This window comes from Corvus cornix, chromosome 6, assembly GCF_000738735.6.
Source record: "Corvus cornix cornix isolate S_Up_H32 chromosome 6, ASM73873v5, whole genome shotgun sequence".
In the NCBI taxonomy this organism is placed as follows: Eukaryota; Metazoa; Chordata; class Aves; order Passeriformes; family Corvidae; genus Corvus; species Corvus cornix.
The window spans coordinates 17,721,991-17,748,922 of record NC_046336.1 but is presented as its reverse complement, the minus strand read 5'-3'; the positions used below and the strand labels follow the sequence as shown (position 1 = coordinate 17,748,922).

Genomic DNA, 26,932 nt, shown 5'->3' with positions numbered 1-26,932 from the left:
AGGCTGACTCACCTGAACGCTGCTCCTGAGCCCTTCGGAGGGGAACTCCACCAAAAGAGAGAGGAAGCTGCAGTTTGAATGTGCATGCTCTCACACACACACAGGATGTCTGGCTGCTTGTTGTCTGTGTTATTTATCTGAACAAGCAGCAGCATCAATCTGGATTACTCCCAGGTTCAGACCCACAGGAGAAGTATTCAAGTATTTGGCTTTCTGAGAGGGATTTTGAAACTTTCCTTCTGACCCTTGTTGGACGGGGATTGTCAAATCCTCCCCAGAGAACCTCTGGCTCAGTCCCAGCTGGGTTTAGCTCTAAAGTAATGGTTCAGAGGAGAAACAGAATCAGCTTTTTTCTCCTGTACATCTTCCTTCCCTGCCAGCAGCCAACTTCTTGTGTGCTGCTACAGAAATATTTCTAATAAAAAGTAACAACTCCCAGGGATGCTCCTATCCCTTGCTGTGCCAAGGCTGGTGATCACATCAGCATCTTGGTTCTCAAGCATCTGCCAAAACCTGATGGCTTCAGCCAGCACAACGGAGTGAGGGTGAGCCAGCTGTGATATAACAGGCAGAGTTTAGGTTCCTGGGGAGTCTTCTTTGCAGAGATGGGCTTCTTCATTTAATGGGCTTTGGATCTTATTTAACACATTGCCTCATGTACAGTGCGGGTGTAAAGAAGCCGTGTGCACATAATAAAAACTTGGCCTATTTGTACCTAGGGGAGTCCTAATAAATTTGCCACTATAGCAAGTGTTAGTCTCTAGGGCCAATGCTGAATGCTGGAGTTTAATAAAAAAGAATTCTGAAACAGAAGAACTGAAAGGTAAACCAGTTCAGCTGACAAAGCAAACACAATTTAATTAAAAATGAAAAGTTTTCTCTTGGCCTTGACCAGTCCCAAGGAGCCGTGTGTCAGGCTGGCTGTGTCTGGCCTGCCTTCTGATGGCTGCTGCTCTCGGGGTGCGTTTTCCGAGCACCCTATCAGAGTTCTCCCAGCCTGGGCTGAAGGCACTTCTCAGAGTGTGTTCAGGCCATTGGTAGGGCAGAAGATGGGTAAGTAAGCCATGAAGGATGACATACTTCCAGGTGTCCACCTGTATACAGAATTAATGTCACAGTACTCTGGCTTGTGCTGGGACTTAGCAGGTCAGGAACAGCCACCCTGCCATTAGACCAGCCCAGAGGAGTGGATATTTTCTCTGTACAAACAGCTGTCACAGTCTCAGGTGCTCCAAGACACTGTAGAGTGATTTAGCTGAACTGTCTGAGACCAGAAGCAGCTTTAATAACTTCCAGGCCCATCTGAACAGAGTTCTAGAAACTGCCTTTTATTGCTCTGCATGTGAAAACTCTTCTTGGTAAAATGACAAACGCAGTGGTGTTTTTTGCCTTCTCTGTTTCATATTATGGATGTTACATTGAAAAAACATTGACTACAGAAGAAGCCATTGAAATTAAATACTAGAAGAGTTAAGCAAGCCAATATTTTAAATCCCAGCGAGATTTAACTATTACTAGTTTACTGCAGAAAGCATCTCACAACTCCAAAGTATGATGCTCAGACTTCTGAAACAGCAGACCAGCACCTACTTGGGGCAGACAGCTTAGGGCAGACAACAAGGATACTGTGGTTGGATTATTAAAATATGGTCAACACATCACTTTCAACTAAGGCTGGATGTGCTATAGGCCAATGAAATTCACATTTTCACAAGCCAGGTCTGTGTAAACGCTTCTTTGGTTGTTATCAGGAAAAGATCTTATTTTGTGGTAACATGGCCACCTAAAGTCAATATTTTACTACATTGCAAAGGAAGTTTTTAACTGGAAAGAATAAAGCATTGTTTATTGTACTCCACTGCCCTTTTATTTATGGCATTGTGGTGGTGCAACCCCCGCCCTTGGGCTGCACTGTGATCTCAGAGAGGGGTGTCAAACTCTTCAGTGGAGAGGTCTGAATTATGTACTCAGGGCTTGGGTATCAATGCAGGGCATTTCGCTTCCCCTGCTTCACACACGGCTTCCACCGCACCACCAGCCAAGCACAACAGGATCTTTATCGAGCAGCAGCTCTTTTAGAGGGAGAATGTGCCACAGCAGCACACCACAAGCATTTCATCTCCATCCCCTGTTCCCTTGTGGTCCACCTGGCAGCAAATGACTTCCTCCCACACTGCACTGGCTTTTTTCTGCTGCAGGGAAGCAGAAAGCTGGAGTGCACAGCAGAAGTGCAGATTTCCAGGGACCCAGGCCTGCCAGCAGGCTTTTATCCCTGGCCATGACCTGGGATGGGGGACTCCTCTGGGAAGCAGAGAGAAGGTCATCCCAAATTCACCAGGGGCAGCAATCTGTGGGGAACAGAGGGGAGGGCACCGACTGCAAGGGGGAAGAGTTTAATGGTAAACCAACATCTTTATCTGCATGCACATGGCCTTCAGCACTGTTGTAAATAATACTCCTAATAAAGAGCCAATTAGACCAACAATCTCATTACTATCCAGCATGCAGTGTAGAAAGGATTAGCCTAGAGCATAACTGAGCAGAGGCGAAAACACAGCTCCACATTTCCTGTTACAATGTACATAGGCATAAGGAGACTTAAATAGATCTCTAAGAGGTAACAAGCACAGAGAGCTGAGAGAATGGTATGCAACCTTATAGAGAAGCCCCATGGTGTGGCACTTTACGGCAACCCCCATTAACAGAAGCCCACACGCGTCCTAAGCACAGGCTCCTGGATGCCCTACTGCAGCATCCCCAGTGCCAGGCTCAGCCCTGGAGCAGGAGGAACTGCAGCATGGCCATGGCACGAGCGGAGACTCGGCACCAGGGCTGGAGGCAGGGCCGCAGGCTGTCCACAGAGTCACGAATGAGGATGCAGGGAAGGTAGGGGATGAGGGGGAACCTGGGCTTTGTGTGTGCCTGTGATTTCTTGAGAAAGGAGCCCAGGATTGGAGATGCTTTGTCAAACCTAGGGAAGCAACGCTGGCACAGTCACCATTAATGCTATGCATGGCTCATGCTAGTACAAAAATTCAGAGAAAATTGCTGCACAGGATCCAGTGACAATGCAGTTAGCTGTCAAACAAAACATATTTGTCTGACATCCATCCCTTAAACCCTAGGCTTCCATTTTTCCTTCACGTAACCAAAAAAATACCATGCAGGCTAATTTTGGAATTGCTCTCATGTAAATCATCCCCTTGGGCTTGGGCCTCTCAAGCTGGGGTTCAGCCTGAGTGACTTTTTATAGCTGAGTTATAAACTTTTAAATGCCAGACTTAATCAGAGCTACTGAAATGGCCATTAGAATGGTTTAAGTGGCATAGCCCTGATATATGACAGCACAGAAAGTAGGCAGGTGGCTCATCTGCAGTGGGCAGTCCATCTGGAAGGGAGCAGGGTCTGGTGGCTAGAAACAAGCATGACTGAGACACGATCTCTAGAGTTTTGCTCTTGCCCTTGTGCTCCTGCTGAGTGACTTCAAGCAAGCTCTCTTGGGATGCACTGCCCTGAGCAGACAGATCAAAAGTTGAGAGGAAGAGGTGTCTCACTACGCCCTGGTTTCCCCAACATGCTGACAAGAACACAAATATCTATCTGCCTCCCCTTGGCAAACTGCAAGAATTGTCAGAGAACTGGCCTAGGGTTTAACATGACATTGTGTACACTCAAAACACACAATCAGCTTCATTTTTGGCTGACTTAATCACCCACAAAATCTTACTGAATAATTATAATCACAGACACATCAGACACTGAAGAGCTCAGGCTTAAGGGGGACTAAGGCTGCTTTGCTCCTTACCAGGCGGCTTTGTGAAGTTTTGAGTCCCCTAATTTTGCAAGTTCTGAGAGGTTCCAGCTACGCATGGGAGAGCCTCCCTCACTCTGTAATATCATTGTGGTCTAAGCAGAACTGGACAGTCATCAATGTGAAAGCAGATGCTTGCACACAGAAATTGATCTGAATGAAAACAGTACAGGAGCTTTTCAGGGTCTTCTTTCTAAATTTATTCAAGTATTAAACAAACAGAAACTACAGCATGCATCAGATACTTTCCTTTATTGTACAACAAAACTGTTTGTATTTGCAGCATTTCCAGCAACATCAGGCAGACTTGTCGATGTTACCCAGTTTTGCACAGTCACTAGAGTGTCGCATCATGAATTATTAAATCAGTGCTTCGTGGTAATACATAATTTCTTATCAATTATTCATGCTAATGTGCGTGTAGTTTACTTAATTGTGTTATTGACGATCAAAAGTAATTTCCTGAAAATCCTCAAGGACAGAAAATTTAATCAGCGTAACTACTTTTCAGATGCAATGCTGTTAAGTATTCTTAATTTGCTCAACAATTCACTTATTTATGTACCTTTCTGGAGGAAATACGAGTTTAATCAAACAATTAGATTGAAGAGTTAGTGTACAGAAGGGCTGAAGTTCAACTGAATGCAAGGTAATTATGTTGAAACAAAGTTGAGCCTGCCTCTTTGGACTGGAATTTTTTTTTAGTCTTTTTTTAGGAGGGAGAAAAAAAATTATGATTGGGAATATCACTAAGAAAACAGTGATTCTCTCTCCTCCAACCACTCCCCACAACAAAGCACACAGCGATCTCTTTTATTTTGGTGGAATAAAGGGGTTGTTGCTGTTGTTGAACTAAGCCATAACTTGTAGCCAGAAAAGCCACCTCCTCCCACAGTTCAGCAGAGCAACTCCTGAAGCTAGAGCACAAAACCAGATCACAGACTACTGTATGTTCCCCTCCCTGCATTAGGACAGTTAAGGATCCCCAAAAGAAACACACTATGTGGCAGAAGTAAAGCAAAATTACTCCATTTGATGAATGTGGGCCCTTTTCTTTGTTCTTTGACCGAAGGACAGACCCAGCAATGCCCTATCTGCTGGCTTGTGCCCAAAAGACACAAACTCCACTCTGGGGGTGTCTGGTACCCTTGGCTTCTCGACAATGATGGTGCCTGGTGCTGCCAAGCCACTCCACGAACACCAGGGCTCCCACCCTTTAAGTGGGTGCTGACATCAAACCGTGCCTCATGGAAAGGAAGGTGTGCACCAGGGGGTTTGAAAGGGTCCTGTGAGCCCCAGAGAAGTCCCAGGTTCTGTGAAATTCATAGGCTGAGATCACTTATATGGAGGAGACAAATTTCTGCTGCCAGCCTTACTCAGGACTGCCTTTCCAAGCACATCCCCAAACTTGGATCCTGTGAATAGCTAAACAAAACCCCGTGTAAAAGCATGTGCTCAGCACATTCCAGGAGGTCCGAAGCACAATGTGCAGGATCAGAGGTGACAGAAATCCTTCCACTAGCCTCCATGTTACTTGATTAAAGTCTTGGAGAAGTGTTTTCAGCCTGTACTCCAGGGATACCTGTGGACCCCCCTAAGCAGTCTGCAAATGGCACCTGAAAAATGCAAGTCCAAGTCACTAAGTTCAAATCCATATGTGCAGTTCCTATGGAAAAAAATGAGAGACACCCCAGATTAAAATGACTGCTCTTCAGATCTTAGTCTGCTTTGCTTTCAGGAGGTTTGGGTGAGAGATAAGGCTATAATTACAGCATCAATTTCTCCTTTGCACTGCTCCCAATCTATAATAATTAATATCTTTTCATATCTAGATCCATTACAACAAGCGTTCGGTAAATTGAATAGTCTGAATTTGGATGGCATAAAGGAATATCCTTCCAAGCTTTATTTCCTCTTTAGTAAAAACAAAACATGGAAAAATGTATTTGCAGTCTAGCAATGAAGGATTATTTTTTTCTTCCAGTCTTTTTCCAGGACAGTGATGTCAAAATACCCCCAGCTCTGTGCAGATCTAGAGACAATTGCACTCTCCATTAAATACCAGCATTGCTGTTTGAAGCTGTGAATGCCACTCTGAAGTCATGCGTCTTTCATGTCTAAGCCAGGGAACGGCAAGAGTAATACACTAATGTTCACACAGAGGCTAGTGCAAGGATTTTAGTCACAAGTAAACTGATCTCAGCAATTTCCCAGTAATCTGCTCCGTGGGAAGTTTCACTTTCAGAGAAAAGAAGACAGAAGGAAAAGTTTCGCTCTATTTCCTGTTTCTCTTACACCTGGATTGCCTGGGATAGGTTTGGTTGAAGTCAAATGCCTTCAGAAAACAGCAGGCCAAATTGGGATATACCTGGATATTCCTTCCCCTCTGTTGTGAGCAGTGGAGTAACTGGTGCCTGGGCGCATCTCTTGCCCCAGAACTCACAGCTGGAGGTGATGTGCTGCTTCCAGACATCCATTTCACATAGGATGGAAAGTCGAGATGTGCCAGGATCCTGGGCCTGTCAGTGTCCCTGGGATGTATGGGGGGGGGAGAATAAAAACAGTTTCACGAATGTTTCCAAACACAGATAGTGCCGATAAATGAAGGAAATGAACCTACAGCGACACAAGAAAAGCAAGGGTGCGTGAAAGGCAGCCAAAGAGGCCACTCAGCTGTGCCGGGTCCCTGGTGGCCCCATGACATCCCACTGGGCACAGCCACACTGCAGTTCACCCCATGGCAGAGTGCTGGCGGTGGAGCACTGCCCTGAGCCGAGGGACCAGCACCACTCCGGTCTCATACACTCTTTTCCCCTTCCATGTGCTCCTTGGCTGGAGAGGGCTGCTTGTCCTTGCTGCCCTCAGGGCCGGGTTTGGCAGGAGGAGTGGGGCTGCTGCTGGCGGCGGGCAGGAGGTTGGCAGACTGGAGCACAGCCTCCGAGTGCTCGCGCGCCTTCATGCGCAGCGCGGCCACGCTGGCGGTGCGGTTGCTTTGGCAGCCGTAGGTGGGCAGGAAGGAGAGGCCCATGGGGTCTGGAACGCAGCACGAGCACAGCGGGCTCCCTGGGGAGGAAGGAGAGAAGGCACGTCACTGCTGGGGAAGATCAGGGAGCCTGTCTGACTGTTCCTTCCATGGTCAGTCTGAAGACAACAGAGATAGGGTTGCTTTAGCCGGTATATTGACCTTTAGTGAGTACACAGGTGTTCTCTGAGTCAGGGCTAGAAAACCCATACCCTGTTTTGCTGATCCTTCTGTAAGAAGGATCTTACACTGTGAGTCATCCAGGGTGACAAACAGAGTGTGAGAGGGAAGTAGAGACAGAAGTGAGCAGTGAAGTTCAGATCACACATGAGATTTCCTCATAAGCAAGGCTCAGTTCATTCCCTCCTCTCTTATCAAGCTGCTGTTCTGTGGCTGCCACCAGCCCCATGCTGAAGGTGCCCCCTGCCTTCTGCCTGCACACTGAGCTTGATCGATGTGAGCAGCAGCATTTGGTGGGTGAGTGTAGGGGTTCTGTCACTTTTCTTTGCCTGAAAGACTACAGCAGAGAGAAAGGTGAAAATATTCCAGTTGTTAACCTTCTCCTATCTCACTGTAAAATGAGATACTTTTCCTTGGCCAGGCCCTTGCCAGCTACTGCCACCATGTCTACCTGCAAGAGTCTGTTCTACCTTCACCCATTCAATGTCTGTGCTGCTTAAGGGTGACACCTCAAAGAGAACAGCCTCCAGAAGTGAGCCAAAGCTACCTTAATTTGCTGCTGTGATATATCTCAAGAATCTCATCAGGAGAGATGGGCTAGAGCATCTCTACCCTGTTATTTGAGACCCATGGCTGCTCCAAGCAGGCAAGAAAACACTGGAGAGCAGATGAAGTGGTTCCTCTGCCTTTAAGCTGAAAAGATTCCCTGCAACCCCTTGACAGAGGCAGTCCTCACTCCACCAGCTGCCTTCCTGAGCTAGAACACAGCAGGCTCTTCCTCTGGCTTCCCTTTGATAATGCTGGGGCTTGTGCCAGTTCCCAAACAAGCACACCTGGGAGTGTAGGCTGATCACGGGGCAGGACATGCAGTCCATCCAAAAAAGCCACACTGGTACCCAGCTTAGATGCATCTATTGAATGTTGGAAAATGTGTCAGAGGAGTAGGATGGGGAAGCAGGGTGGATGGCTGAGCTACTTCTTGAATTTACTCTCTGGTTAAAAAACCAGACATCATTAGTCGCCATTCTTCCAGGGGTCTTAGAGGCCACACAAAGTCCACATCATCATGTACACCCCTGGCAAAAGCCTGTCTTTGCTGATATGTTACCTTTCAACAAGAAACAGCCCAGCCACACACATCCTGACACAATGCAGTATCTTCCCCTGATCTTTCCAAGCCAAGGACTTGCTTTAATTTCTGCAGTTAATATTTGAGTTAAATGGCTCATGACTAAGTGATGGAACTAATAACCTGCAGAGTTTTACACTTCTGTTCTTGGTAGCAACGGGTCAGCACCCATCTGCTAGGAATGAAGGCAGCCAGTTGTTTGTTTTTAGGATGTTGGCAAGACTTCTCCACAGAAATTGTCAGAGATTTGTGGTTGCAGGTAACATTCAGGGAAAAGTACTATTTGTATTTCAAAAAACAGCATCTATAAAGGACAAGTTATTAATATAAATGGAAAGAACAGTTTTCTCGTTATACTTCACTGATAAAGCATATGATCAGCAGACCAACATTTCTGTGGGTCCAGGCATTCAAGCACAAGCAAGTTTCAGCACTTGACTAAAATCCTCTGCTTCTTTTCCTTTTAGCTCTAGGAATCTCAGTCTTGAATTCTGTGGCTGTTTTGAGCAGGTCAGAAGGAGGGTTTAAAATAAAATCCACTCAGAACACAACCTACAGTTTTTGCCACCACCAGCCATGCTCATAAACTAGTTTTCTGCCCTGTTGAATCACAGCCACTTCAGGGGTTCTGGCCAGCCACTGTTTTAACAAGAGGGAGCAGAGGCCCTTCAGAGTCCCTGCAGTTTGCAGCAGATCTTTTTCACCAAGTCCCACCATCTTCAGATTCTGCTCAGAGATGGGGGAGCCGAGAGGCCTGCAGGTGCATCAGCTGCCTTTGCACTGCTGCTTTCTAACACAAACTGAACGAGGCTTTCAAACATGGCTGTTCAGCTCCCAGGATGAGGGGAGGGCTGGCCCGCAGTGCCTAATGCAGGACTGGGCACAGACATTGCTTGGTGGGAGGTGGGGAGAAGTGGAAAGCAGTCTTCCCCTTTTCAAAAAAGTAGGAATCGGCTCCATCCCCTAAGAATAATTTTCATTCTGTTGTTAGAGGGATAAAATATTTATCAGTATTCAGTACCAGCCTAAGCTCTTTCCTTAATAATTAGCCCTGATATTACCTAGTGGCTCTGCAACCTGAGGGTGCAGTTACCTGTGGTGGAAACTAAACTATCTCTAGCAATAATTCACCCATAAACTATTCCTTTCATTTTCACTGAGGTTAAGACACTTGCAAACAGCTCACACACGAAAAAAAGTGAAGTAGAAAGCATCATTTGCTGCAGGTTCCAGCTAGAATAGAGGAGAATAGGATTTCTGTTCCTTTTTAATATATGTTGTAAAGAAGGTTGACTCTACCTTACAATCATCTGAATCTGCAGATAATAAGTCCAGTGAAATGTATCGGACTTTGCCAGTACAAAGCCCAGACCAACTATGGGACGCTCAGGAGTCCAAGGTCTCCACCTGCCCATCAGCCAGCCCACAATCTCCAGAAAAGTAATGCTGACCAAGAAAGAGGCATCCATATATAGCAGGCAGCAATGGTTTTTAACATCTTATTGCAGCAGCCCTGAGTCTTCAGTGGGGAAGGAAGGAATTGTTCCTACTTATTTCAAATCTTCAGAGGACTTCAGGCATCCAGCTCCCATCAAAATCAGTCAGGGTTAAGCCATTAGCCCTAGATCTTGATCCAGCTCCCACCAACATCTATGACAATCTGAGATTAGTTTAACGAGATTTGTATCAAATTGCTGCAATATGGACAGGGTACTGTTTGCTTTCTTTCAGGAACTTACTGCCTCCTATACACAAAATTAAAATACACAATTAGATTTCCATTAACTTACAGCAAATTCTGCTGAATTGATCTAAACCTCCTCCTATTCCTATATGAGATCATACTTTAAATGCCCAGCCTGAACATAAATACTTAATGTAATAAATACAATCTGAAATATTTGATCCACTTGGCAGTTTAATTGATCTACTAGAGAGACTGACAGGAAAAATTAAATTAGTTTTGTCTTGTCTCTGCCAACATCACATTTAAATTGTAACAATATTTGATCTATAATTTTGGTTGTGGACCTTTTTGTGCAGTTCCATGGTTCAGTTTCAGGTGGGAAGAGAGGGGTAGGAGTGGGGCACATATTGATACATAATATAAATTTTTAAATATGTATTTTGTGTTTCAAGTCAAGAGCTTAAAGGATTTAATAGGTAGTCTTTCCAAAAGGCAAACTCCACATTCCTTTCCTCTTTTATTATTTGTGCATATCAGCATTTGATTTGGACAGCTGAATGGTAACCTGACATGGAGGGAAGGAGAGAAAAAATCCTGTTTAAAATCCTCATATATCAACCCACGCTGTTTAGTTTTCAGGGAAAATATCATGTTTTATTTAATTATTGTTATCTTCTCATAGTAGTCACATTGGTTTGCTTGAGCTGTAAATTCTCATGAATTCTGAATCCATTTCATAAGGATTGGAAGTTCATCAATAACCTCAAGTTCATAGTGTTGATTACCAGTTGGAGCTGATTCAAAAGGAGCTCCCTCTTGCACTTCATACACAACACCGGCATTCTGTCTTTTAAAGCCTAAGTCAAAAGCAGGAAACACAAAAGTGGTTTTATCTAAATCTTCTTGAGCTCTGAATCAGGAAGTTCAAAACAAGAAAGGCGTGAGCTTAATGCCTGAAATGGAGAAGCATCAGATGGTCCCAGTTTAATTTAGGGTAGCCTCAAGGCTGCTGAAGTTGTACTAGACGGTTTCTCCTTCTAGTGAGAAGCTGGTAAGTGTGGAAGGTACCCTGTGCTGCCCAGAGGCTGGAAGAGCACTTCAGAGGTGACAGCAGAGTCCAAATGTTATAACTTCATATCTCCTTTGCTTGTGACCCCTATATGCCCAGTGGAAACAACAAAGAGCTGATAATCTGGCTCAGTTGCTCTATCAGCAGCCTTTTTATCTACATAACTCGACACTGGAACTGGAGGATTTCATCCTCCTTTATTTGTGCCATTAGTACTCCAAAAAAAAAAAAAAAATCAGAAGCCAGGACTTGCCTGTTAGGGCAGGAAGGCTGGCAGCAAACCCACAAAAAAGCTGGGAGAACAGAATCAGTCCTTTGAATACTGTCAGCTCGGCAACCTCATCAACAGGAACCCCTGCCCAGCTGAGGTCCACTAACCTAATCAAGATCTGTCCTGGAGGAATAGGACAGCACCCATTTCCTACCCATGGCTCTTAGGGTTCCAAGTACCTACGTATTTCCTAGTATTTGTGAAAAAGACCAAAAATCTCTGAGGGGCAGTGCTAGAGCTGGGGACCTGTGATATGGGAATCAAAAAAACTTACTCAAGGTGTGTGCATCTGCAGCAAACTAAAGAAAAGTTTTAGATTCTCTGAAGTCAGAGTGGCAGATAAACTAGGAAAACTGCCAAACAAACCCACTTAATATATTGGCTATGTTACATGAGGAAAGTCAGTAAGACCATAATCAAGACTGACACTGAAAATAAAGGACCCCAGGAGTTTTATTCCCATTCCCCAGTCTTACGGTAAACAGTGGTGCTTCAAGTCAGTAAACACCAGTTCAAGGGTGAGTTAGGTCCTTGAACACTTCTTTTGTAGTGTTGGCAATGGGAATTGCGCAATGGAACTGGGCAAATTCCCTTCATCTTTCCATAATAGAAATTGAACTGTAATGGACGGGAAGTTCTAGTTATGTTTTAGATTTTTTTTCCTGGATACTGCAATTAAGCCTCCCTCATATGAACAGCAGCCACAGCAGCAGCAAACCATAAAAGAACCTAATCAATGGTGCCCTGCAATACCCATTTGGATGTGCGTAATGCAACCGTACTTCTCCATCAGTGGTGTGGAGGTGCCATGAAAACCAACTGAGCTATAACTTGCACAGAGCAGAGCTGTGGGTGAATTATGAAAGTAATTCCCTGGCAAGTGTAATTATTTCTCTCCTCATACACTTCACTCATCATGGGATCTGGGGAAATTTCAGTGGAACGTAACAGACACACTCTTGGCCTCAGCCACCAGAATGGTAGAACACATCCGCTGAAAAACGGAGATTCTTGTTTACACCCATTAATAACATCTTCTGCATTAATGAATTGCATTCATGCTGTCATCCATTAAGGAGGTACTTTGAGGTCTCTCTCTGCACAGAACACTAGCTTCTCCTGATGACTCTATAGTTACACAGCCCATAAATAAAACAAGTATTTTCCCTTCATCTTTGAGGTCTGCAATTAAATCTACTAAATGGACTGCAGATGCCTGGCTTACAGTAAGTGTTTCATCTTGGAAGATCATGGAACTGTCGAAGTCACCACAATGAAGTAGCATAGTTGTCAAATCAGGACAATTTCAGAGAGTAATGAACATCAGAAATTTCATCTCAGTGAGTCAATGTTCTTCCTGAGTATGACCAGTGGTGAAGCACTAAACCCCTGAAGTAGGAAACACTGTATATCCCAGAAATTATGAACCTGTGCTAATTTTTCAAATGAGGAATTGTATTTCCTGACAGAATAGTACATAGGGAGATGATACAGTAGGTAACAGATGCTTGCTAATAAGTACAGCCTCCATGAGCTAAACTTCAGAGAGACAGGAGACAAGGAAACGTCTGTTGTATTACTGAATACAGAACATTTGATAGAAACAGAGAAAAACTGTCCAGTGATAATATAGTCTTCTCTGGAAAAGTCTATATTCTGCATAACAGTTTTGTTTGCATTGTATATCCAGCCCGTTTTCTTAACAGAACATCCTGTGGTGCCAATATCCTCACTCTGATGGGAAAAAATCTCGGTTTCAGAGACAGCAGAGTTCAAGGGGCATAGTGATTAGGGAAAACAGCTTTCTTCTCATTCATCAGAGCAGACCTGGTCTCATGCTCTAACAATATCCCCATATCCTAGAAGTGGCACATGTGGGGTCCAGAGCCACAAGAGGCAAACCTACAGTGCACTTCACAGTCTTTCCAAAAGCAAAGTTGCAGGCTTAGTCTCTGCCCCAGACTAGGCTGTCTTGAGATTTCCTGTCTCTTCTAGACCAACTTCACCCTCAACTATTATATCCTTATACTACAAATTAGATCCAAGAACTTTGTGCCCTAAGCACTTTATGTAGCTTTGGAAACCTGGGTCTGGGGCCAAGCAAAGTCAGAGAAAGAGAAAGAGAAAGAGAAAAAGAGAGGTATTAGTTTTTTTACTAAAGATGGAGAACTCTCAGATGACAGAATGAAAATGGTCCCTGAGAGCACAAAATAATTATTAATTAGTTACATCACCATCATCACTTGTTATTCACTGTATTGATATTAATGGTCTCCTTCTAAAGCATTATTCAAATATTACTCACTGACACCAGCAAAATGTTGGCTCACAGGTTCAACAAAGCACATCTTGTCTCTTCAAAAGAATAAGAAAACAACCTGCAGTTCCTAGTAGAACCTGATGTGCTGAGAGTGCTCATTTGTTTGCAAGCAGCCCTTACAGCTGTACTAAAGAATGTGATTCCCTTTACTGGCCAGGATTATTCTCCCAGTGGTGGGAATACATATCTATTTACAAGATCCACATAGAGGAGCTGCATTTAGTTTGACACTTGCATAGAAGAAAGCAGGGTCATGCATCCTTTCATAGTGAAATAGTGCTTTCATTCTGAAGCAAGTGTTTTGCTTTCAAAAGCACAGAGAATTCCTGGTAGTTTCAAAGCATGGTTGGCATGAGACAGATACTGGGAAGACCCCTCAATCATTTCACTCTTCAATAAAACTTGCAACATTTTGGAAAACCTTTCTACTTGCTGGATTTTCCCTTATCCAAGCAATCCAAAAAACGAACAGCTCATAACTTTATGCCCTGTGCTGAGTTGTATGGGATTTGCATGACATAAATTCCTACGCCACCAGATTCACGATGGCAGGGTTCTGGCATCATTTCTGCAGCAAAATGCAACTAGATTTTCAAGGGAAAAGCTTAGGTCCCTTAATTAAGACATATAAGGACACATACAATGGCCCATGTGCACACAGCTCCTGTCTCAAAAGGAAGAAGGGAGAGTCAAATAAACTGAACTGAGCACATGACAAAGACAGTCATATTAAGGTTTTGTGAACACTGTGTCTCTCCCTGTCCTTCCCTTCCTTCCCACAACCATTATCTTTTCCTCCAGACTGGCACATGAGCTTGGTTATACTTTCAAATACACTGGTTTAAATGAACAATCATTCACCTGGAGTTTCCATACCAAAGAAAAATAAACTGTGCATTAGGCCCGTGATTCCTTTGGTCCACTCAGAAGCTCTAGAGATTTTTCTGGTCACCAGTTAATACGACCAAAGCTCAGTGACTGCTGTGCACAGCCCTACTCCAGCACAAGTGAATTACTCTTGGAGAAATGGGGAACGAGGAATTTGTGGAGATGAGCCAAGGAAGGAGGAGACAATACTCCATATATCAATATCACAAGAAAGATGTTACAATTATTCTCTGCTTGTACCTATCAAATGTGGTCCCTCTTATAACGATAATTTCTTTCCTCTTAACCCCACAGCCAAAATTTGACATTACTAAGCCCTAGCAGCAGAGCTAGCAGCAGAAGAAAAAGAGCTCCCCTCAAACTCCCCAGTTCCTTGCAAGGATAACAATACACTGACAGGCAAAGGCAGCTCCACAAAGCTCCTGGTAGGTGGATACGCAGATGTGCAAACCTGTAACTGGATTTCATAAAATCAAAATACACTACTTTATCCCAGTCCCCTTGCATGTATCTGGAGATTTCTAGTGCCAGGCAGAAAATATAAAACAGACATTTCAGGAATGAACTGCATGTATAACTGACAACATTCACCAAGACAATATGCAGGCATCTGAAAACTGACCATCCCTATACAAATTATAAAAAAAAATATCGCTATTTACATTTGGGACCATTTTTTCAGGGACACTGTCTCCTAGTCTGGGCAACTGACTATTTCATATCTACAAAAGATTCAGGAATAGAACTTTTTCTGCCCCTAGGTTGTAAAATTTCAATCAAGCAAAAAAAAGAGCAAATTATTAGTTTCTCAATTTAGTGGCTAAGATGTAAAATCAAAGAAAAGAGTATCAGGAACTCTTCCAAATAAGTAAAACTAAAAGCAAGCAAACAAAACCAACAACAAGAAAACCCAACCCCAAACAAAAAAAGAAAACTAACCAACTAAAAATACCAACCCCTCACGACAAATTTTAAATCTTTTTTATTTCATTTTGCTTGGCTTTGTTTATTTGGGTAATTTTTTTCTTAAAATTTAGCTGCATTTAAACATGAAACAGGTGAGAACAACATATTGATGCATTTAATTCTGAAAATCCTTGAATGTAAATTTTAAGGACGAAAACCCCCTTATTCCATCTGAATTATTCACTGAACACAACCCTATTTCCACACTTTTCAACCTGTCTGGGACTACATTTATCGATGAACAATTTTTTTTTGCCTGAAGAATTTCAGCTGTATCTACTCCAGAGAGGCTGTTCCTGCTTAATGGAAGAAGTCAAAATTCTCAGCCCCAAGACTTTACAGGACAGAGATCAAGAGGACTCAGGCACTCCAAAGAGCTGGCGCCCACTTGCAGGTGACAATAAGCCTTTAAGTTTTAGGATTCAGGTCACACCTGTGTGTCCTTTCTGGATCCAGAATTCCAGGTCCCACACCTATCAAAAGAGCAGTAACTGTGTGGTGTGTCTGGCTTCAGCTTTTTTTGAAAGACAGGAGAGAAGGGGGTGCAGGGGGCAGGACACTGGACTTAACACACAACTCAGGAGAGTTCCAAACATTTGCTTCAGGAATATACTTTGGCAGTGCTGATTTAACTGGGAATACAAGGAGCATGAGGTATGCCAGAGAATACAATGGGATGTATTAGAGGACATTTTTCTTCATAGTGGTGGGTCTTTAACTGAGAAACTTCCCTCACAAGTTATTGCAGCACATCGGGACACAGAGTAAATGTATGCGCCTCTTTGTGCTTGGCACTGCTATGAGGCTTTGCATCCTATAAATCTATAAATTGAATTCATCCTGCTTACACCCTTAGTCTTATAAATTGTTAGACTAAGAACAGCTAATGGATCAGTAGGTGATTTATTTTTAAAAGATGCATACTGCTGCTTTTTGGAAACTGAAAGTATACAGACACGGGATGTACCCTTCCTGAAACCTGGGTCCCAGGCAATGAGGAATTACTTTGTATCCTCCCCTGTCCCCAGGAACATGCTTTATTCAAGTTCTCAAAGGGGACCAACTGTCCAAGAAGAGAAAGGTTTGGATTGTACAGATGCACTGCAAAGGAAACCACATGCAAAGAGCGGATGAGGCATCAGTAATGGTGCCAGGTACTACATAATGCAAAAGGATGATATAACTAATTTATTAGAATAAATTTAACTCTTAAAAAAAAGCATATGCAACAAAAACTCTAAAGGAGCAAGCCCTACCTGTCTTACTCCTTGAGAGAAACCCTGACCTAACGAAAAGTAACTGTCTGAATAAAATGAAGGGGTTTTGCCACAAATGATGCTATGAGATACAACGAGAAACTCACTTCAGTACGTGCAGCATTGGTCAGTGCAAATACTGCCAATCTAAACAGAAAGAGGGATCCACCGTTTCCCAAAGGTTTCCCCACAGTGGGCAGTGGGACCATGACACTTAGCTTGAAAGGGATGCTCTTGGAGCTTGTCCCTGAAGTTAAGTAAAGTAATTTACCTTTTAGAGAGGCGACATGGGATAAAGCTTGTGCGTAGGTGGCTGTGTTGAGAAGAGTCCCCGGCAGGCAGGAAGGGAAGAAAGGTCCCGTAGGGCCCACTGCTCGGCTCAGGCTGATGGAGAAAAGAAAACAACTTCCTTGTAAAACCAGAACCAACTGATTCCATTTGTGCTTGCACACAAACACATTGGTGTCTCAGTGTCCAACTAGATGTGACCAAGGCTGGACAACATCAGCCTCCCACAGCCACCAGCTTCTTAGCATCTCCACAGGCAACAGTGAGTTGCTCAAGAAACACCTCATCTTCTAAAGATGATACCTGTAGGTCAAGGCATAGCAGCACATCTGTATGCATGTACACACATATGAGGCATTCTTGCCCCACAGACAGGCAGCTGATATCCTGTATTACTCTTACCTCTGCTGGATCTCCAGACCCTCTTTTTTATTCCTGGTTTGATCTGCTGGAGAAGGGGAATTTAAATTCCTCGCAGGAGGTGCCACCTCAGCCATGGTTTCCTTAGAGCCCTCTTGGTCAGAAGCACCCCTCTCTGTTTTTCTCCATTTAGCTCTTCGATTTTGAAACCACACCTGGAGCAGAAGAGCAATCCTGGGTGAAAACTGTGTTTAGCCAAATGTGAAGCAAGGAGGTTGTAAATTGTTAGTCCAGTGAAATCTGACATTTAGAAGCTCGTCTAAATCTTCCTCTTATTTCGTATCCCTGTTGTTATTCTAGTTGACTCTTAGGATTACATTCATATCTGTGATATTGCTGGGTCTCGAAAACAAGCCAGAAATGTCTAAAGACCTTCAAAAGGCATGTTAAAACAAAAACTTAAAAAGCAGTATTTTGATACTATTGTGCCAGTTAGCAAAGCATTTAATCGTGTGCAAGCCTTTACAGACATTTAATTCTCACTGATTTCTCAGCTTTAACACATCTAAAAGCCTTTTTATAGGGGTGGTGTTAAATACCTACCTAAGCACTCTGACGAAATATAAGTCTTTAAATCAGCTGCTGCTAGAATCAGAGGTCAGAAATGAAAAGGTATCTATCTGGTCATCTTATCCAGCCTATTTTCTGGAGAGGGCTGCTACTGACTGTTCTTCCTTTCATGTTCAGTAAGCATTCAGAGGACTCAAAAGTTGATAGACATTAATTTTGGAAGATCATTCTGCAGTTTAATAGTGTGCTCGTACAACTGCCCCCACCTCCGGCCACACTATGACCTCAGAATAGAACACCAGTTTCCAAGCTTTATTTTTTTCTCCATATGCAAAACAAATATTCATACTCTTCATTTTATCACCTGGCTATTAGTCTAAAAACTTTTTTTTCCATTTACCTCGGAGCTGATAATGCTGAAAGCACCATATTTGAGGTGGAAAATGCCAAGCCTCTTTTAAGGTCAGGAAATTCACATTTTAATACATGAATTCAAGTATAGGCGAGATTGTTATTATTATTCTTCGCCTTCTCCAATTCCATTTTAGTTAGCTGCCTTTTAATTGCATGTATCAGCAAACATTGAATAATGATTTTATCTATATTCTAAATTTAGAGCAGTTAAACGCAAAGCAAAATGCAGACACTTTCTTGTGTCTTAATTGAATGAAGGTCACAGCTATAACAATATTTAATTGAGCTATTTTTCATTATCATATTTTAATGACTTTGCACTGACAGTTCGCCTGCTTCTGAGGAAAGAGCATGATGAAGTCGTTTATTTCCCTATTTAGTTATTGTTTGACAACATCATCTTCGATTAAGACTCTGCTTTATAGCACATTAATCATATTTGAATGAGCAAGGGGTATAAATGTAAACATATCTCCCATCCTCTGTGTTTCCCCATGTCCCTGCATGAAAGCAGGCTAAACAAATGCTTGCATCTATTGTCTGTTTGCATAATAGCCAACAACAAGGCTAAACACCAGTCCTCAGCAATCTAATTGTCACCACCCCTATCTCACCCTTGCACCTTTCAGGAAGAAGTTATGATCTTCCACTTCTGAATGCTCAATAATTGTCCCATTTATCTCAATTTGCAGTTCAGTCTTTAGGCACCAATAGCCAAAATGGCATTTTTTATTATTTTTTTAAGCCAGTACCTACAATGCAGTGGTAAAAGGAGATTTTCATTTCCAAATAATAATCAGTTTAATTTGCCCGCATATGACCAATGATTCATGTTCAGATTTAATAATCAGGATCACATAATCTGATTATAGGAGAAATAATTTGTTTACAATCCCCAATTTACTGTGGTGAATTCCATTATCTCTCTTCAGCCATTGGGTTTTAAGAGATACTAACATGACCCTAGGGAACAAAAGGCAAGCTATTATATTTCCTACAATTAGATCTTTGCATAGTCTTAACCCCAAGCACCTAAATTTAAAAAAATAGAAGAACAGCGTGCAGAAAACCTCCATAAATAAAAATGAATGCATAATCCTGTTCAAAACATGGTTTGCAACTCTGTGGTGGATGCCTGAAGAGTTACAGGGATCTATCTCTGACAACTGCAGGGGACTGCTGCTCTTAGCAGAGCTTGTAGACATACACATGGACTGGATATGGAAAAACAAACATATGGAAATAAGGAAAAAAAAAAGGAAAAAGGTGAGGAGAAGAAAGAAAGGAAGGAGTGGAAAAGTGTGGCTGTGGAAAGAGTAATCATGGCCAATGGTATTTATTGGATCATATTAAAGGTGTGGGAATTGCTCTGCAGGCTCTTTAGCTGCCTAAATTAAGTGTTTAGAAAGAAGGCGAAAGGGAGAAAAGTTGAAGAGGTGAAGAAGCTTTCTTCCTGGCAGCTGGGCTCCCTGCAGTTGGCTAACCCCAGTGCTTGACAGTGGTCATAGTTGCTTTGGAGAATCACGTCTCAGCTCTTTTCTCTGCACCACGCCCCCCCTCCAAAAGCAAGGAAATGGATGTGCATTGATGTAATTTAGTACCTTGGAGACGCGGACAAATTAGTGTAGAACATTATCACTAGTTAATTATGAATGACCGATTAATCAACCTAATCTAATATTCCACATTATGTTGATGTTATTAAAGTGCATCATGAAAATGACAGATCGTCTTCATTTGCGTTCTTTGGCCAAATGTGCACTCTGCAGTCATGATGTCAAATAAAAAAAAAAAAAAAAAAAAGTTTGCCAGCTTGAACATCCGAGTTAAGTAATTCCCCAGGATGTTTACCTGCACCCTGGCCTCCGTGAGGTTGATTTTCAGAGCCAGCTCCTCCCGGGTGAACACATCGGGGTAGTGGGTTTGAGCAAAAACGGCTTCCAGGGCCTCGAGCTGAGGGAGGGAAGGAGAGCAGAGATTCTTGAGGGTTCCTTGAGGGATCCGGCGGCCCCACGGGGGTGTCTGCCAGGCATGGATGAGGAAAGCGGGGCCACCGGGGCAGCGGGGCAGGCAGGAAGAGGCTGGCATGGCATGGGGCATGCGGGAAGCAGGTCGGGAGCTGGCAGGGAACAGGCATGGGGGAGGCAGGGAGCAGGTATGGCGAAGGCAAGCAGGGGGCAGTGGGTGCAGAGGCCGGGGCAGAGAGAAGCGGGCTCCTACCTGCTGCAAGGTGAAGGTGGTGCGGTTGCGGCGCTGCTTCCTTCGCAGGAACCCGTCGTCGAAGTCGCCGGCGGAGTGACCTCCGAAGGGGGCCGCGCCTGTGGGCCGAGAGCCGCGTTAGGGGCAAAAGGCCGGGGCCGGAGCCGCTCGGGTGGGCAGTGCTGCCCCATGTCCCCGGGGCATGCTGCGGGCACCGTGGGATTCTACCGCCCGGAGCTCACCCTGGCCCGGGAAAGAGTATTTTTCGAGCTATTTGTGCTTTAAAAGGACTAAGAGACGAAGCTTTGACATACGCGTGTGCACGGCAGCCTCGCAAAGACCCTGCCCGGACGAGGAGGCAGCGGGGCCGCAGTCAGGTTCCTCCCCACGCACCCCCGAGAGCGGCCGAAGCGGCCCCGTCTGCTCGCCCTGGCTCCTGGAGGAGAACGTGGGCACGGGGCTCGGTTCAGCCCAGCACCGGGGGCTCGGCCGCGGCTGAACAGCAGCGCGGTTGGACGAGGCCGCCCTGCCCTTCCTCGACCGGCGTTCGAGGGGCCGGCTGGGGCACCGCAGGTTTGTCCCCAGGCGGAGGCCGGGAGAGGGCAGGTGGGCCACCGCCATGTGAACCACGTTCCATGGAGCAGACCCCGGCCTTTGTGGCTCCCCCAGTCACATCATCCGTGCCCGTCTTGCAATGTGTCACTCCCTTTCTGTTCGCTGACAAAACAGGCTAAAAAAACCACAAACAAAACAGACCCAAAAAACAGTCAAAACTTAAACCAAAGCCGAAAAAAACCCAAACCCAAGCAAAAGAAAAAGAAAACAACAACAACAAAAAACCCCAAACCAAAACCCACAAACGAACAAACAAAACCAAATCAAAATAAACCCTCACGGAACAGAGAAGTACCCGAGCCCCCAAAGGCGTTGCTGAGTGTCCCCGTGACCCCACTCGCAGACCTGCCCGTGGAGTGCTCTGGGGTACGTGGGCTGGAGGTCGCCGTTCATCTTTCAGCATCATTTGGAAGATAAACACAGCCCCCAGCCCTCTCCTCGCACAGACCTCACTCGATGTGGGCCTGGCAGAGGCTCATCAGAGAATAAAATACTGTCCCGGTGACTCCCCGAGGCCGGTCCCCTCCCTGCGGCACAGGGCCTCCCCAGCTGCCCAAACGCTGGCCGAAGAGAGTTTTTCTGTTTTCACTTCTTTGATTTGGTGATGGGTGGGGGGGTTTGGACGAAGGTGTATTATTTTTTTTTTCCCGCTTGTGATGCCCTACGCTGTTTTTATCCTTCGGCAGGACAGACCGCCCCTTCCCCCCGCCCCGCTGCTGCCCACGGCGGGAGAGCGAGGGCCCGGCCCCGGACAGCGCCGGGAGAGGCGGCAGCCGGTGGGGCCGCTCCCCGTCTCGGGCCGCCAAACACAGGCCCCGGCCCCACGCTGCCACCGGGAAAACAAACGCACAGCAAACAAACAAGCAAAACCAAGAGCACGTTTCCAAAGCTGTCTGCCAAAAACTAACAAACAAAGCCGCCTCAGGGCTCGGTGGCAGCGGCGGGAGGGACCCTCTTACTGTCCTGCCCAGTCGGGCTCCCCTGTCCCACCCAGAGAAAACTCTGGGAAGCGATTTTTCCAGCCGGAAGGCACAGACCGGCTTGGGTCCGCTGGGCCTGCGAAGCCGTGCTTAAAGAGGGGCTGACCCTACCCCGAAGCAGGATGAAACCGCTGGACCACATCTTCCTGCCAGCGCTGCCGCAGGGAAAGACCCTTTCTCGGCGGGTGATGCCTGTGCAAGGAGCGGGGTGCCCGGCGAGGGGATTTTACGGGGCCGGGTCGCTTTCCCCGCCGTGCGGCCGCGGGAGCGGCGGCAGTGCGCGGGCACAGCGGGACAGCCCGCCGGGGGCTGGTGTTGCGCACCCGCGGCTCCGGGGATGCTCCGCGCACTACGAGCACCAGCGGGAGGGAGCGGGGGCAGAGGGCCCTGGGCATCTGCGGGGGAGACACGGGGAAATCCTGAAGGCTGCCAATGTTTAAAAACGGAAAATAATAATAATAGTAATAGTAATAGTAATACTACTACTAATAATAACGTCTCTGACCAATAACACAAAGAAGAACATCCTCCCAAATATTTATTTTCCGCTTTTTAATTTTTTTTTTCTGCCGAACCTCATTTTTCCCCATCCTCCCACAGAATGTTTGCAAAATAGCATTAAAGATTTATGCGGTCCCTTCGGCTAGAGGGAGGAGGCGTGACCACGTCCTGAAAGTGTCCCGATTACAGCCATGACACCAACATCTGTGCTGGGAGGGGAGAAAAGCATCTCTCTCGTAGCCTGAGGCTCAACTGCGGGATCGCTATCCACAGAGGGGAGGCAGGTGGCAAAATGACGGGGCTGGGGGTGTAAAACCAAGCCCTTTCCAGCAGGAATCAAATTAAAAAAAAAAAAAAAAAAAAGTCATGCAATCCTTCTTTCCTTCCTGTGACAAGAGGGGAAAGCTAGGAGAGGGGAGGGGGATAGGGTTGTATTTTCTTAAGGAAAAGGATGATATTTAGTTGTCTCTGTAAATTTGCATTTTATCCCAGCACGTATCTGTACGCGACAGTCGTGGCGCAAATCCGGTCACAGTTTGTCCCTCCGTCCCCAGCGCACCCCCCGCCGCACAGACAGACACCTCGAAGTTGAGCTCTTGTACTTACACGTCTCTGTGCGACAACACTCACCCTCTAGCTGCGGGGGGCAGTGGAAGTAGAACATGGCCCTGCGGCTGGGTGGTCGCCCGCTGCTCGCAGCTGCGAGCCCGACGGCGACCGGGACCGGGGCCGGGGCCAGCCCGCGGGGTGCGGGGCTCCCGCGCACCCCCCGCACCGACGGACCGGCACCAGCTCCCCAGTCGGGCACCGCGACGCACCGCCGAGGTGCCTCCTGCAGACCTGAAGACACAGAGGGGAAAGAACAGAATAGGTGAAGAGCCAGAAGAAAACATCTGGAGAAACTCATTGATAACCCTAAAGCCCATCCCAGAGGAAGCAGAGGAAGTAGCATCTAACCCTGTGCAATGAATTTAAAAAGCCAGAAAACTCCGTGGTAGGCGCACAGTAATCAGAATCAGCAAAACTTAGTTGTATTTTTTTTTTTTTCTCCACGGAATGGCAGATTGTGTCTCTCTTGTTCTTCTATCTATCTAGCCATCCATCCATCTCTATCACTATCTATCTATCTGTCTGTCTGTCTGTCTATCTATCTAATTGTCTGAAATATTCCTCTACGGAGCAAATAATTACATAAAGAAAAAATGTTTGTAGGTAAGATTGAACTGCTTAAAAGAAAATCTAAATTATTCTGCCTAAATGAAACAGCAATAAAACCTAAAAGCTGTCTTCTTTTTAAAGCATCAAACACTCTGGGATCCAATGTCCTCGGCAAGGAAAAATCCCCAAACAACTATTCAAATTTATATGCAGTCATACTAAAAACAACAAAAAAATCCAGAAGGTACATGAATATAGTAATCCATACCTAAACCGAACAGAAGTAAAAATCACCGGTAAGGTTTGGGGGTGTTTTGCTTTAGAATGAGGCGCTGTGAGTTGTTGGCTGCAGAGACAGAAGGGCTCTGTGGAGTTCTGGAAGTGGCCAGATGTCTTTATATCTGTCTACAGCATGCTCTGCCTCTCAGCACTTGCCTTTATAATCTCACGCATAATTGGCCTTAATCTGATTATTTCCAGCGCTGTCTACAGTGAGTAACTTGGATAGGTCTATTGGGCCCTACAAATGGCCCACGTGGTGTGCAGAGCAGGGGGGGTGGAGAGGATGAAAAGAAAAAACCGTCATTTCTCAGCAAACGCCAGGAATGTGAACGGCAGCAACACAATCCCATTATTTCCGAGCGCTGGCGCTCCGGGGCTCGCAGCCCCCTGCGTGTTCCCCCCGCCCCGGGGTGCCCGGGGGTGCGGGGCCGGGGGGGCCCCGCCGCGCCGAGCGCTGCCCCGCCGCCCGCACCCCGGCGCTGCCAGAGCGCCGCGTAATTGCCGCCGGATGGGTTTTGGGGGGCCGCTCTGCACACGCCTCGCCTTTCCAAGCGATCGTACCACGGCAAAGTTTGATTTTGTTCGCAGCGAGGGGTCTCTGGATTTATGCTCGCTTCCCGTCTGCAAATGATATGCGGCGGGACCCTTCGCAATTACTTTTAAAATGCATCCGAGACATAGGCTCAGCGGAGAGAGATGGCCCTTGCCTCAGCCCGGGTGAAAATTAGACTTTAAAGTACCCAGATGAAATTTTCAAGTCAGGGACGCGGGATTGGATCAAATCACATAAACTGCAAAAAAAGCAAGTATAATGGCACATAATTGGTTCTGTAATAGCATTACACAAGGATAATAGCCTGTTATGGCCCCCTGCACATTAAGTGCTTCCCTGGCGTAAAGCCTTTATGATATTAAAGGGGGAATATAATGATATTTTGGTTATTAAATGCGTGTAATTAATTTATGCACCACTGAAAATAAAGTTGGTATTATGACCCACTCAAGATGCATCAGAAGATGTAAGTCAGACAACTGTTGATAAGTTCTGGTGTCTATGTTTCGTCTAGACTGCTGATTTTATTTTGGAACAATTGCTTCTCCGACAGACTACACAAATTTAATATTTTATAAAGATTGTAATGTTCTGTGCAGGAAGGGCGAGCAAATCTACACAAGCTCTCTTAGATCTGATGGGAGTTTAAAGACAGCACATTCATACCGCAGCAAAGGAGATGGATACAGACAATACAGGTGCAGAAATAGTGATTTTGAAGAGATGATGTCTTTGGAAAGTTAATTCTGTACATACGATCTCATTAAATAAACACTAATAAGCCTTAGAAACATCACCTGCTCTATGTGCCTTTTAAATTAGGCATAGATGTGGAAATTCCCCTAACGTATATTCAAGTTGAAGTTATGTTTCCATCCTGTAAAACATTATTTTAGCAAAGCAAGGCAAAAATTAATTTTACTTGAGATCCAAATTGATTTGATCTGATCCTATCTTATCCATTCACTTATAATTTTAGCATACTAGTAACAGATGTAGAAAGCTGTCTTCATGTGGTTTTTTAATATATTTACATGTCTACACATACACAAACACTTTTAGGAATATCTTTGTTTGACAACAGATATTTGCTCACCATCCAGGCAAGTCTCTGAGCAGTAAAGTATACTACAAATTGAGATGGCTTTTACAGCACCATGCAAGATCAAAAACCAATGTTCTGAATCTGGCTGCACTCAATAAAATAGCAGCACAAGCTTTAGGTCAAGTAACCTTAAAAAGAAGGACATAACCCAGAAGTACTGCCTGGATCTCCCCAGGCAGTCTCTCCCTCCTGAGCTTTAAAATCCACACAGGGCCAGTACTGTAGGATCCCTTTGCACAGAGACAGATGTGCCTTTTCCTTTTTCTCTGACGTCGGGAAGAGAGGAGTGAGATAGTGTTTTATCATAAGAACCCCTAATAAAATAATAATAACTTCATTATGGCGCTCTCAGGCCTTGCTCTAGTCAGGGGGCTGCATTGCTGTTTTGGCTCCAAGACTCACTTTCCCCAGCAGTTTGAAGCCTGCAAGTTCAGCGTATTACAGGAGGGGGAGAAGGCGGAATGGAGCACGGGGAAGTGCTCCAAGTCGCTGCTTTTTAAATAGGAGAAGAACCCTGAGCCGGTCGAGACTCAACTTTCTCCCAAGGACCAGCAGCTGCAAAACAAGGAGATAACTAAGCAATATATAATCCCCCACCCCTCGCCAGCTCGGTGTCTGGTTAATTTTAATGCTCGGAACGCGGGACTGACATAATTAAAAGTTAGCGCTGGGGAGTCCTCGGTGCGGGTCTGGTGCTGGTCTCGGACGGACGGAGTCCCGGGGCAGCGGCGCTTCAGCACCACGGAGAGCGCCCGCAGCCCCGCAGCCCCGCAGCCCCAGCCCCGCAGCCCCGCAGCCCCGCAGCCCCGCAGCTCCGCAGCCCCGCAGCCCCAGCCCCGCAGCCCCGCAGCCCCGGCCCCGCAGCCCCGCAGCTCCGCAGCCCCAGCCCCGCAGCTCCACAGCCCCGCAGCTCCGCAGCCCCGCAGCCCCAGCCCCGCAGCTCCGCAGCCCCAGCCCCGCAGCCCCGCAGCTCCGCAGCCCCAGCCCCGCAGCTCCACAGCCCCGCAGCTCCACAGCCCCGCAGCCCCGCAGCCCCGCAGCCCCGCAGCCCCAGCCCCGCAGCCCCACAGCCCCGCAGCCCTGGCCCCGCAGCTCCGCAGCCCCAGCCCCGCAGCTCCACAGCCCCGCAGCTCCACAGCCCCGCAGCCCCGCAGCCCCGGCCCCGCAGCTCCACAGCCCCGCAGCCCCGCAGCTCCACAGCCCCGCAGCCCCGCAGCTCCGCAGCTCCGCAGCCCCGCAGCCCCGCAGCCCCGGCCCCACAGCCCCGCAGCCCCGCAGCTCCGCAGCCCCCGCAGCCCCGCAGCTCCG

The 26,932-nt window shown here is 46.0% G+C and overlaps 1 protein-coding gene across 4 annotated transcripts in view; it reads right to left on the bottom strand.

The window, feature by feature from the left end:
- Nucleotides 1-21,674, bottom strand: part of DRGX (dorsal root ganglia homeobox) — a 42,952-nt gene extending 21,278 nt beyond the window's left edge. Inside the window, exons 1-6 of one of the 4 annotated variants that reach the window (XM_039554160.1) lie at nucleotides 21,391-21,674; nucleotides 20,452-20,549; nucleotides 20,083-20,184; nucleotides 17,290-17,462; nucleotides 16,871-16,983; nucleotides 3,988-6,874 (exon numbers count right to left, since the gene is read on the bottom strand). In XM_039554160.1, coding sequence (XP_039410094.1) covers nucleotides 6,609-6,874; nucleotides 16,871-16,983; nucleotides 17,290-17,462; nucleotides 20,083-20,184; nucleotides 20,452-20,549; nucleotides 21,391-21,451 — 813 coding nt within the window. In that variant the 5' untranslated portion in view covers nucleotides 21,452-21,674 and the 3' untranslated portion in view covers nucleotides 3,988-6,608. Of the gene's footprint in view, nucleotides 1-3,987; nucleotides 6,875-15,363; nucleotides 15,817-16,870; nucleotides 16,984-17,289; nucleotides 17,463-20,082; nucleotides 20,185-20,451; nucleotides 20,550-20,744; nucleotides 21,192-21,390 lie in introns of those variants that run through there. The other 3 variants (XM_039554156.1, XM_039554158.1, XM_039554159.1) reach the window with 3 other exon arrangements.
- Nucleotides 21,675-26,932: the final 5,258 nt, after the last annotated feature.